General features: G+C 34.4%; 4 protein-coding genes across 7 annotated transcripts in view; 3 read left to right on the top strand and 1 right to left on the bottom strand.

Annotated features, from left to right (window-relative positions):
- Positions 1-5,063, top strand: part of LOC114881165 (putative inorganic phosphate cotransporter) — a 64,429-nt gene extending 59,366 nt beyond the window's left edge. For both annotated transcript variants that reach the window (XM_046286555.1, XM_046286551.1), the window contains exon 7: positions 4,650-5,063. In XM_046286555.1, coding sequence (XP_046142511.1) covers positions 4,650-4,889 — 240 coding nt within the window. In that variant the 3' untranslated portion in view covers positions 4,890-5,063. The remainder of the gene's footprint in view (positions 1-4,649) is intronic.
- Positions 5,064-5,152: 89 nt separating this feature from the next.
- LOC114881164 lies at positions 5,153-8,712 on the bottom strand. 2 transcript variants are annotated; one of them, XM_029197861.2, is made up of 4 exons: positions 8,342-8,712; positions 5,924-6,050; positions 5,484-5,780; positions 5,153-5,407 (listed from the first exon to the last, which is right to left on the bottom strand). In XM_029197861.2, the coding sequence occupies exons 1-4, from the start codon at positions 8,374-8,376 to the stop codon at positions 5,255-5,257; spliced, it is 612 nt and encodes a 203-aa protein (XP_029053694.1). In that variant the 5' UTR covers positions 8,377-8,712; the 3' UTR covers positions 5,153-5,254. The 2 variants fall into 2 exon arrangements, with proteins under 2 accessions (XP_029053694.1, XP_029053693.1); XM_029197860.2 differs by having other exon boundaries at positions 8,156-8,705.
- A 600-nt stretch (positions 8,713-9,312) lies between these two features.
- LOC123987874 lies at positions 9,313-10,511 on the top strand. Of its 2 annotated transcripts, none has more exons than XM_046286138.1 (2): positions 9,313-10,208; positions 10,285-10,511. In XM_046286138.1, the coding sequence occupies exons 1-2, from the start codon at positions 9,564-9,566 to the stop codon at positions 10,285-10,287; spliced, it is 648 nt and encodes a 215-aa protein (XP_046142094.1). In that variant the 5' UTR covers positions 9,313-9,563; the 3' UTR covers positions 10,288-10,511. The 2 variants fall into 2 exon arrangements, with proteins under 2 accessions (XP_046142094.1, XP_046142096.1); XM_046286140.1 differs by lacking the exon at positions 10,285-10,511 and having other exon boundaries at positions 9,313-10,050; positions 10,117-10,235.
- LOC114881614 lies at positions 10,274-12,414 on the top strand. Its single transcript, XM_029198444.2, has 2 exons — positions 10,274-10,363; positions 10,438-12,414. Coding segments are annotated over exons 1-2 (1,497 nt in total). The 5' UTR covers positions 10,274-10,361; the 3' UTR covers positions 11,933-12,414.
- Positions 12,415-12,748: the final 334 nt, after the last annotated feature.

The following is a 12,748-nucleotide window of genomic DNA, read 5'->3' as shown; positions in this document are numbered from 1 at the left end:
GGAAACGATTGTATTAATTACATCTATATAGGCAGAATTTTATGTATTATGTCAAAAGTGTTTAATTAATATCTCGAAAGCTAATAACCTAATGAAAATATCATTTTATATTTGGGATCTACTAATCTAACCTAATTCACCAATTTAATTTTGTATTAGATTAGGTTAAATTAGGTTAGGTTAAATTAATATTGGATTTTTAAGTTGCACACGTAATGTATACTGCTTGACGGGCTTGACCATGCTGTGTTTACAGTACCCAGCTATCCCATACTGACGCATACACTGCCACGGACATGTAGGTATACGCAGAATTCACTAAATAGTAGCAGCTTTCTTTTGCAAATATCTCGAAAACTAAAGCCGAGCGGCGGTTATATGTATAGGAAAAAGTTGCTCAGAATTATCATCCCAACAATATATTAAAAAACGAGCCAAATCGGTAGGGTTAACGAGATATCGATAATTAACGGTTATATTAATATTCCAGCCGCCTTTGGGCGGCCGGCCACGCAAGTCCAATGTCAAAATTATTGAAATTAGTAGTTAACTTTGATTTTAAGCTGACCTGTTATATGGGCGGTAGCCGGAACACGTGGTGCTGTTGACAAAAACAGTAGATAAGATTCGATTGGCGACGCACACAGAGCCGCGGACGTATACGTACAGACGAAATTCAATGTAGTAGTACTCATAATTTTTCGCGAATATCTTGTAAACTAATTGAGTTCGATATGTAGCTTATAGAAGAACAAAGTTGCTTAAAATGATGAATTTTACAATATATTTAAAAATCATCAAAATCAGTAGGGAAGTAGCTTTCCTACAAGTTCACCAAAAATTCTAAGACTTCACAATTCCGGGATCTAAAAATGTCGAAATTCCATATTACTAAAATCCAAAGGGTACAGCAGGATAAGATGGTCAAAAGTGCCCTTGAGCCGATTTTACTTAGCAATGCATCATTCGATAGCTTAATCCAAAAAAACATGGTACACTAAGTTTCAACCCTGTACCTCAACCAGCAGGGTTGTTATAGGATAAGATAGAAATGACCGTTTTTGCCATATTTCTCTTATTTAACATTATGCAAAAGATCTGAAAAAATTCTAGAATATTCTAGACATGCTTATTTATCGCTGTGAATTTTTTCACATTTTTTGGTTGTAAATCCTAGGCGTGAAAAATCAAAAACTTCAAAAAATGTCGAAAAATGCAGATTTCTGGTAGAAGATTTCGAGCGAATAGATTTTTACTCTCACAATAGTTAGATATTAGCATAACTATTATCTCCAATTTTTTTCTAATTTTTAGGTATGGTGCATCGTATTTAAAAGAATCAAAAACCGACATTTTCGGCGTATCTTGTGCGATAACTTGAGAAATACCTTCAATTTTTACATTTCCTTTATATAATTAGTGGGTTGTGTGATTTTTAATATTTTTGCGTTGGATGGAGTAAGATCTGAATGGAAAAATTGAAGTTATTGTAAATAATTGAAAATTACCCACCTTATCTCCTAAAATATTAAAGAGTTTTTCAACGTCGCCGGTGGATAAGTCGGTAAGGTCTGCGACTACGAAGCGTATGGGAACTTTTTGTCGCAGATTCGTGCCCCATGCAGGTTCAATTTTTTTTTTCATAAAATCATTTTTTTTAAATTATTAATTTCATAAGAATACACAATAATCGTTTAATAACGCATGAAAAATGTTTTTAAAATATTTTATTATCCGACTTCGAAAAGGAGGAGGATACTCAATTCGATCAGTATTTTTTTTTTCCTGGCTTTGTTCACCGATTACTCCGAGATGGATGGACCAAACGGAATGAAATCTTTTGCATCTTGTAGGATATGTCTTCCGATTGGTCCCGTTATAAAAACATTTCGCATTTTTTTATTCCGAACGGTTTTTATTGCAAAAAAACGGGAAGTTTCTAATCTCAACATAGAATGACTTCAATGATCTTTTAATATATTGTCGGGGGCATGATTCTGAACAACTTTTTCATTATGCATAATTAAAGGAAACCTTTAGTTTTCGAGATATTCATGAAAAACTATTGTTATTTTTTCTGCCTTTGTTCGCCGAATATTTCGAGACGGATGGACCAATTGGAACGAAACCTTTTGCATCTTCTAAAGTATGTCTCTCCATTGGTCCCGTCAAAAAAACATTCTATATTTTTTCATTCCGAACGGTTTTTATTGCAAAAAACGTACTATTTCATGTACGTGCGGTGTATGTTCACCGATTATTCTGAGACGGATGGACCAATCCGAATGAAACATTTTGCATCTTGTACAGTACAACTCCCCATTGGTCCCGTAAAAAAATATTTTGCATTGTTTTTTTTATTCCTAACGACTTTTTTTTCTAAATGTACGTTCGCTGATTACTCCGAGACGGATGGACCAATCGGAATGAAACTTTTTGCATCTTGTACAGTACAACTCCCCATTGGTCCCGTTATAAAAACATTTCGCACTTTTTTATTTCGAACGGTTTTCATTATTGCAAAATACGTTCTGGTTCAAGGAATGCACCGATTGCGATGAAAGTTTTCACATTTCGTAGATCATTCCACGATGATTCCATTTCCCAAAATTTATGTAACTTCTTATTGATAATAACTATTGTTATTATAATAGAAAGCCTATTCTTTAGGGTTACCCTCCAAGGAATATACCGATCGCGATTTTTCAAAGTTGTCCCTGTAAGTAAACTTCGTCAGTTTCTTTGCCAATTGGTTGCTAATACTGTATCCTTCGAATACTGGTCGTTCCACTAAAAGGTGTGAAATAACATAATTTTTAACAAAAAAAAAATCCGACTTCGATATGCACTAAAAAGTATAAAATAATTTCTATTTCATTTATATCTGTATTCCACAGCTATTATTAATACAGTCTACCGAATCGTTAAATAGAATAATAAATATATTTCAACCTTTTCGGAGGCGGTTCCACAGGTTACCCATTCACCCACCGTCATCGTTGAAAAACTTTCTAATATTTCAGAAGATAAGGTGCGTGATTTTCAATTATTTACAATAACTTTATTCTCTCCATTCAGATCTTGCTCCATCCAACGCAAAAATATAAAAAATAACACAATCCACTAACTATATAAAGGAAATGTAAAAATTGAAGATATTTCTCAAGTTATCGCACTAAATATTCCGAAAATGACGGTTTTTGATTTTTGTAAGTACGATGCACCATACCTAAAAATGTGAAAAAAATTGGTGATAATAGTCATGCTAATATCTAACTACTGTGAAAGTAAAAATCTAGTCGCTCGAAAGCTTCTACCCGAAATCTCAATTTTTCGACTTTTCTTTGCGTTTTTGATTTTTCACGCCTGGGATTTGCAACCGAAAAATCTGAAAAAATTCACAATCATAAAGAAACATGTCTAGAATATTTTAGAATTTTTGCAGATTTTTTGCATATTGTTAAATAGGATAAATCTGGCAAAAACTACTTTTGCTTTCTTACCCTGTAACTACCCTCCCGGTTGAGGTACAGGGTTGAAACTTGGTGTACCATGGTTTTTTGGGATAAGCTATCGAACGGTGCATTGTGAAGTAAAATCGGCTCAAGGGCACTTTTGACTATCTTATCCTGCGATACCTTTTCAAGATTTTAGAATTTCATAATTCTAAATATCTAAAATTTAAGAATTCAGAAATTCTAGAATTCCAAAGTTGAAAAGTTCTAAAATTCTAAAGTTGAAAAACCCTAAAATATTAAGATTTACAATCCTGCCACAAAACAATATGTAGGTAATGTAATTAAAAACAATATATACGATAAATATTCTCATTACATGAAACTATGAACAAAATGTATTAATTAATATTCTGATTAAGTTAGATTTAACCCTTTCATGGACGTGAGAAAGTAAAAATTTCAACATAAAGAATATTAAGTTAAATATATATTGACTTCAATAAAATCAATTCATTCTTTTTTGTATTGTATTTTGCAATTAGGGTTGGTAGATGTTATAATTACCTAATCCAATGTTTTGTACTTTGAAACTGCGTGTATTAATGACTTCAATTCGTGGGAAAAACAAACAATACCCCCTGTGGCTCGGGGGGTTTAGAATACGGCCACGGTATCCTCTGCCTGCCGTAAGAGGCAACTAAAAGGGGGTCACACAAACACATACATTTACACACGCACGAACGCGCACACACACACATACCGATTAAGATGAGACTCTAAAAGTATGGACAGGGATATAGAAGTAAAAGTATGGAAAGGAAAAGAGGGAGAAATTTAAAAAATGCGCGGGGTTTGGGATTGGCGGTACTGCCAGCCTATCCCCGAGGCGCGTGGATGATAGCGTTCATTGGGCAATATGGGGACAGATTAGTCCCCAAAAAACGCCGGCCCCTTTAGGGGCGAAATTAGTGAGGGTGGGAAAAACAATGTCCACCGCCTACGAAAGGGTTAAAGATGGTGGTAATGTATATCGCCCACTCCAAGCAATGATCCTAGTTGCGCCAATGCCTTTGATATGATTTCGATTTTTTTATATTTTTTATATATTCATCAATAATTTGTTAATAGAAGATTATGAAAATGTAGTAAAAGTAAACGATAATTGCTTTTTATATTCTTTTTATTTTTTAGACTGATCTGTCGCAATGGAAGAGTATTTTTTTCTTATCAGCTATAATATACATAGTCGGAAATTTATTATTTATCTTATTTGGTACAAGTACAATTCAACCATGGAATGATCCCCAGAATAAAATAAAAAACTCATCTTCGAATACAGTAGATACATCATCAATGGAAAATGAACATGTAAGAGAAAAAGAAGAGACACGAAAAGATAATAAAAATACAGACATAGAAAGAGATTCATAGTACCATGACAATAAAATAAGTAACATTATGAAAATCATTACAACTATCATAAGTACAGTAACATTTCTACTGCCCAAAATAAGGAATTATTGATTATGTAGTTGCTGTAATATGACTAAAAAGTATACAGATTTCCCTATTTCTTATTCATTAATATGAATATTATATCTATTCATTCAAACTTCTGAGTAGATAAAAAATGTTTTAAAAGTGTGATGATTGTATATAAATGTTTATGTATTATATTTAATACTCATAATGTGTGTATTATATTTAATATTTATTATAAAAATGTAACATAATGAGTAAATATTACTTCGTTAGAATTTTATAGAAAATGTTGGTGTCATTATATTTCAAACGTATTATTCTTTCTTTTGATGTTGTTTCGACATAGATTTCAAAATTGTTTGCATGAGATAAATTGTACATAAAATTGTTAATAATAATGTGGTATAAGTTACTGTAGGTAGAATCATTGTATCACCAGCTGGTATTATCCATACATGTTCTGTATGCTATAAAATAAAAATATATTCCTATTCAGAATCATTAAAAAAAATATCTTTATCATTAATGCAATTTAATATATACCATAATATAGGGAATTTCTCTCCATTTGGGTATAAGTTTTGTACATGGAGAACATAGATCTATCTTAGAAATTCTGTATTCCTTAATCCTTTTTCTACATCCTAAAAGTAATTTGGGTTTTGGTAAAGTGATATTCACGTATCTATTATTTTTACTGGCATATTGATAGCGTTGATGTACTGGTAGTTTCATAATACATTGTATATCATTTAAAAACGAACAAACAGTAACTTTCTGAATTTCTGCTTTTTCACTGAACATGTCAATATTGGTTTCTCCAATCAAACAAGCTGTATTCTAAAAAAGGGGCAGAAAGATTTAATAATTAAATTCTCATTCTTTAAAAACTGAAGTATAAAGTAAGTTTCAACTGTGATGAATCATTGCTTCTGCTTGAATTGATTTGTATAGTAAAATATACTTTTGTACTATTAACTTACAACTCTGAGGCTTCTTAAATTACTTAATTCATTAACATTGACGTACAAACCAGATGGAAGTTCCAAATAAATAGAAACATAACATCCCAATATTTGATTATCGAAATTTATTTGATATTTTAAGGATCTGTAAATAATATTTTTAAAAATAAATTACAACATTTTATGAAATATAATTTAGCAGTGTTATCTGAATCTTCATTATCCATTCTATTCAACTTTATGCTATTTATTTATATAATTGAGTAGACAATGATGGCAGAATAAAATATACCGCTCCTCTTATGTCAAACTTACAACGGTGCAAATTTTCACTTTTTGAGTTAAAATGTATGCATTGGCATAACTAGATAAGGACAGAGCTGAGTTTGGTCCACTAAAAATGTGAACTGCCCCCTTACCATTCTAAAATTCCAAAGTTCTAAGATTAAGGAATTATAAAATTTAAAAATTCCAAAATTTTTTAATTCTAAAATTCTAAGGTTCCAAGGTTCTTAAATTCCATAATAATGGTTCTGAAAATCCATAATGCTGTCTCAAATTCCAAAATGCATACTGCAAAACTTCCAAAATTCCACACTGCATATGAATTACGTTAAAGTAAATATTTATTACTGCAAGAAAATTTGAAATCATAATAAATATTTAGAATAGGTTATTACTTAAAAATACTTATAGGTACATGTCATTTTCAAATAATTTTAACTAAAAGGTTATAGTTTTTTCTGTTAAAAAGGTTGAGCCGATACTTATAACATGTAATTTTATTAAATTATTTTGGACGCTATCTGATGTAATTAAAATGGATTGCAAATCTAACTTAATGTTAGATTTTTATATTGTTTCTTTATTTCTTATTCATCTTCATTAATAACAGTTCAGTATATTTAAAAACAACATAAACATATATACCTAAATTTACTGCTTATATATTGTTTTATAGCTTTTGTTCTTATTGGAAATCATATTTCCCTATTCATATATAGTGATAATAATACTTAGAGAGATTACTTTTTAAACTATAATATTGATTAATTTGAATACTAAGTGAAATATTGTTTGAAATATTTATTTTATATTACAAGTATACACAGTATGTATTTTTTAACAAGAACTGGTAATAGTTATTTGAAATGAATATTTTTTTCATTGTACACATAATGAAATATTAGAGTATTAGTTTCATGAAGCCATACCTGATGCATTGTTCATTCTCATATATAAATTAACACATTGAATGCCACTGTGAAAATGGCCATTTGTTATATGACTTATTAAAGCTCTAAATATTAAGAATAAAAATAGCTAATTTTCAAATTTCAAGCTCTCTATTTACCATTTTACATTATGTGTACCATAACAATATTCCTTAAAATAATGTTTTTCTATTGTTTTCTTTTAATTATTCAAGCATGTGTAATTTGCAGTATCTGTCACCAATGACCACCATGGCATTCAACGTGTTAAATTCTCTTTACTGTTAATATGTCCTGCCATTCATAATTGTTCTCTGCACTTTTAATACATAATAATAATGAAACATAATATATGAAATAATCAATGCAAGTTCAGAAGCATAAAAGAATTATTTCTACTACATTTTAAGAAATTTATTATCCCAAATTATAGTTCCAATTCGTGGTGAAATTCACATGTGTAATTATAAATTTCCAAATACTATCTTATGTAATTAAAAGTATTTCAATTACTATTTCCAATACTTTTTACTTAAAACTTATCTAGCTCTGACTGTTACTCACATAAAAAGTATTGAAGGTCAGTAAAATATAGAGAAAATATATTCCAGACACTATCTAAGATATTAGGTGCTACAAAGTTCAAATAAAATAATATTTAAATTTCTTTTATCAAATACGATCAGAATATATATGGAACGGTCAATAATTATAGATCTCCCAAAGAAAACTTTAGTCAAAATAAATATTTGAATCAAGGTGCAATATATAATGGAACTAAATACAAAATATACAATAATATTATTACTACATGAAACACTGAATACAAATTATAGCAGAATTAAATAACACTAGACAATATTTTAGCTAACACTAAAGGGACTCTGCGTAACCCAGACAAAAATCATAGTTACACCAATAAATCAAATGACTTGCTTTGTAGTAAATCGCATTCATTGATTGTAGAATCTATCAAATTATGATTAAATTAAATAATGGAGATTCTGTGTATATACAATATTTTACTATACCTAACCTATGAAATCCTTCTCCTTCTATTCTTGATTCAACATTAGCGTTTATCGTTTCACAAATTGTAGTTTGTAAGATTGTAAAACAAACTAAATTAATTTTCACGAAATATTTTTGGATACGACTTAATGTCATTTCTTAAAACAATAATAAAAGATAATGAACGATTTGTGTTCACGTAAGAACAGACCTTTCGTCCGATACGTTTTTGTTCATCCTTGACATGTTGACTCAGTGTTGCCACCTCTACGGATTTTTCCGTTGTTGGGAACCTCGCTTGTGACTTCCGCTTCTGCGGTCGAGCGGAGCGGTTGGGTGAGCGTGAGAGAGCTGGGATTTCGCACAGCCGACTCTATACTCCGTTCAACGAGACGAGTCACCAAGTCAAAACAAACAACTCCCTCGGTTTTCACGTAATCGGCTCTACGACTGCGGTCATTGGCTGCCACATGCTACAACTCAGGGCCAAGTTATGGTGGTCCCTTGCCGAGGGCTCTTGTATGCAATCTCAGGCTTATCTTACGATGCGATTTGGGGATCCGGAACCCGTAAGTCGGCCCTGTTCTGCTCACGTGCACGTGTTTATACTTGGTGACTCGTCTCGTTGAACAGAGTATAGTACTAGCCATGCTGAACAACGTGGCAACACCGCTCACGTGACAATCGGGAGTCCTATTTTCAAAAACAGAGTCCTGTGCTCGGAATTGTAATTACCGTCTTTTTTAATTAAAAGCTGTAGTAATATACGCTATTTTGTATTAATTATGTATAAACAAGACATAAACGTTGCAACTATGGCAAGTAGAAGTGATGTGGTAGTATAAAATTGTTATAAATGTGATATAAAGTTCCTTCGAAGTAGTTTGGTGTTGTGAAGCATGATATTTGAAATATTTACAGTGGTTTCAAGAAAATTTAGGTATGAAGCAAAATAAAACCATCTTTGGATCAAATTGAAACATTTAAGAATTGATAAACGTGTATATAAGTGAATAAAAACCTTGAAATAAGCGAAATTATTGGAACGAAACCAAAGAGGTTATGTGAAGTCCAGAGAGTAGCCGAGAGTCTGACGACGTTGATTGGCTGGGAGTCTGGGAGTCCGGGAGGTAGATAGAGTAGGGTTAGATGTTGATATATTCAGACCGGATTCCCGCGGTGTTGCCATTTTTACTTCAGCTCGGTTAGTACTAGAGTCGGCTGTGGATTTCGCCTTATATAGGGTTTTCCATAGGGGAAATTTTGACCTAAAAGTGAGAAAAGTGTTTTATTAGTGGAAAAGTTGATAATCGAACTTTGAGAGGAGGAGAGTGGTCGATAGTGGTGCGTTTTCTCTCCTGGGCTGAGTTTTCTCGGTCCAGGGATAGATCAGCGGAGGGAGGGGTCCCTCCCAAGTGGCAGGGCCATGCCACATGCTTGGGAGTAGAAGGCGAAAAACAAAAGAAGGACAGAGAAGTAAAAGCAAGAGTTGTGGTGAAAATGAGGATGTGCACATGGACAAAAATATAAACATGGAAAAGCCGAATAGTGATGGTGAGTGGGAAATTGAATTTTTGGAAGAAGACGTTGAAGCAAGAGAATTTTTTGCGGGAAAAACGGTTAATGCAAAAACACCTCAGTGGGAGCTGAAGGTGGCGGAAATCGTTGCGGAGTTTGAACATAGAGAACTAGTTGGAGAATCAACCAATCAAAAGGAGCCACGCATGGCACCGATGGAAAGGACTGTGGAACTATTGGATACAGAAGTTGGCAGCAATGAGAATGAAAAAGGAAAACCGTTAGGAATTGGAAACGTCGCACATGGAATCGTATTGGAAAGAACTGAACGAACAAAGGTAGAATCGAGTAGGAAAAGACTGAGGATAACGAGTGAAGAAGACACTGAGGAAGTTATACAAGGTAAAAAGAAGGATGATAAACATCCTATGGAGGAGGAAGGTTTACCTAATACTCTAAATGATATAGATAAGGACAATACGAACGTGGAAAAAGAAGGACTAGAATCTATAAAGGACATCGAGAACGTGGAAGTTTTTGAGGGGAACGGATCGCTGAAGGTAAAGAATCTGCCATTGTCCCGCTAGTATCGACTAGCACGACAAAAGGTGTGAAGTCAAAAAAGCTTTATTACAGTGAAGAATTAGCCAGTAAAGAATACATGGTCACGGTGGTGCTAAAAAAAGAGGCAACGAGTAAAATGAAGCGCAGAAATGTGATTAAAATATATAGACAAATTAAGAACAAGGGAAGGGCTTTGAGAGGGTTTAAAATGGTTGCTTTTAATAGGGCGGAGCTGGTGTTCAGTGAAATGGCGGCAGCTAATGTAATCTTGAGGAGAGCGGACGCCGGAAATGTATGCTTCGACGCCTATCTACCACAACGGAAAAGAATAAGGAAAGGAGTTATCACAGATTGGGAGGAACCGGTCGAGGCCCTTGAAGAGGCTTTGATGCCAGGACAACCCGAAGCAACTTTCGAGAGATTAAAGAGAAAGATAAATAAGGATGGCAAAATAGAATGGGTTGAGGGAGTCGCCATCTTGGCGACCTTCAAGGGGGACCAACTACCGAAAAAGTTATGGATTGGATACGGACACGTCAGTGTTAGGGTGTTCCCATATGTGGAATCAGTTAAGCAATGTTATAAGTGCTTCGGTTTTGGACACGAACAGAGACAATGTAGGAACAAATATAGAAGATGTATCAAGTGCCTCGAGAATGAACACGGTCAGTGTGACAGACCGGTAAGATGTATGAATTGCGGTGGAGATCACACCAGCTTGTCAAAAGGATGCTGGAAATACCAGAGGGAAAAGGCGGTTAAAAAAGTGATGGCATATAGAAACGGGGCTTACGCCACAGCAAGAGACTTCGTAGCTAAACAAATGGGAGAGAAAGGCTTTGTGGACGATGACACAAATGGAATTGAAAGATATAGAGACTTCCCTGCCCTGGCCAGACGTAATAAGGCCAGGAATCCTGAATACTGGGAGAAGGGGGAAGTCCCCCTGGCACCTACCCCAACGCACAACCCTAGAGGATGGGAAGTAGCAATGGGGATCAGAAAGGACCCGGATGCCCCCCCGAAGGGCAGAGGTAAAGGTAGATTGAACTTGGTGGTAGAAAATGACCCGATAAAGACGAGAGAGGGTTTAATTCGCAGAAAGTTAATAGAAATGGAAAAAAGAACATGGGAAAATAGATATAGTACATTACAACAGGAATCTGACTTGGAAGATGGGGAGGCGGAATATACATACGGACACGGGGAATTGGAAGAAGCCGCGATCAATTGCATAAGCAAAATGGAGCAAAGAGCCAACAGAGAGCTCATAGATAAACTAAGGAAAAGAAGAGAGGAGGAATTCTTGTCAGAGCTGCTAAGCCTCATTGAAGATATAGGCTTTGAAAAAGAGGTAGAACAGCATCTGAGAAAGAAAAAATATGGAAGCAAGAAATCTGAAGAGGAAGAGTTTGCGGAGTGGAATACCCCGCAACAACCACCATGGAGTATCACAATCCCGGCCAAAACGCAGGCCAAAATTCACAGGAAAAAGGCCTTGTATAAGGCAAGGGAGGAGGAAAAAAGGAAACAACAAGAGGAATGGGAAAACAGTCTGCCTGGGCCATCGTATGCCAGGCGTGAAAGAGAAAGGGAGCAAGCCGCGGAGGAGAAAGAAGAGGAAAGGTGCCTGGAAAGACTCAGAGAAATGAAGAAGGGCCCGATGGGTTGGATTTTCCGTCAGGATGGCGAAAATCACGCAGATAAGGGTGGCGAATAGTGGGCAATGTGGTTTGAAGTGTTGGCCCTTAAAAGGACTAGCGCAATTGTTTTGGAAAATTTTATTACTCCTTAGGCTTAAAAATTGGTTTGTTAGAACTTGGAAATTTTTGTATAAGATCTTGTTAGTGGAATGTAATGTATGTTTGCTTATTGGATGGATGGAACAAGAATGGTTTTGGAATCTTATAAGAAATTATATTAATGAAACTTTTATAAAATGTTGTTTAGAATACGAGAGTATGGATAAGATTTGGTATGTATTAGAGGAGTGGCAGCATTGGAGGATGAAAGTTGCCACAAAACCGATGGATGTACAGGTCCGTAAAGACTTAGAGACTACGATTAAAGAATACTATAGGAGAGAAGAGGGTAACACCTTTTTGTTTTACTTTGTGTATTTATTGGGGTTATGAAGGTGGAAGGTTGTTCTATGTGAAAAAGAAACTCTTATAATTATAATAAAGGATATATTATTTTGTAGGAGTGCTGTTTACCTTTACCTTGCATTCGCCAGGACGGAAGAGAGGGGCGGTTTAATATATGACAGGATCACCTGTCGAAGGGAAGGCAGGGATGTTAACCATCCCCTTAAGGTAAATTCGATAACTCAACCTTGATAGGAATTTGGAATGCTAGAAGCGTGAGAGGGAAAACAGCTGAATTAAAAGAATATATTTCAAAGTTTCATATATTTGGGATTACCGAGACGTGGCTTAAGCCATCAGATAATTTTAAATTACCCGGTTATAACGTTACTAGAGTGGACTTAGATGAGGATAGACAGGGAGGGGGTGTTGCTTTGCTAATACATGAC

The sequence above is a fragment of the Osmia bicornis genome, chromosome 1 (assembly GCF_907164935.1).
Source record: "Osmia bicornis bicornis chromosome 1, iOsmBic2.1, whole genome shotgun sequence".
Taxonomy (NCBI): Eukaryota; Metazoa; Arthropoda; class Insecta; order Hymenoptera; family Megachilidae; genus Osmia; species Osmia bicornis.
This window is presented reverse-complemented; position numbering and strand designations above follow the sequence as displayed.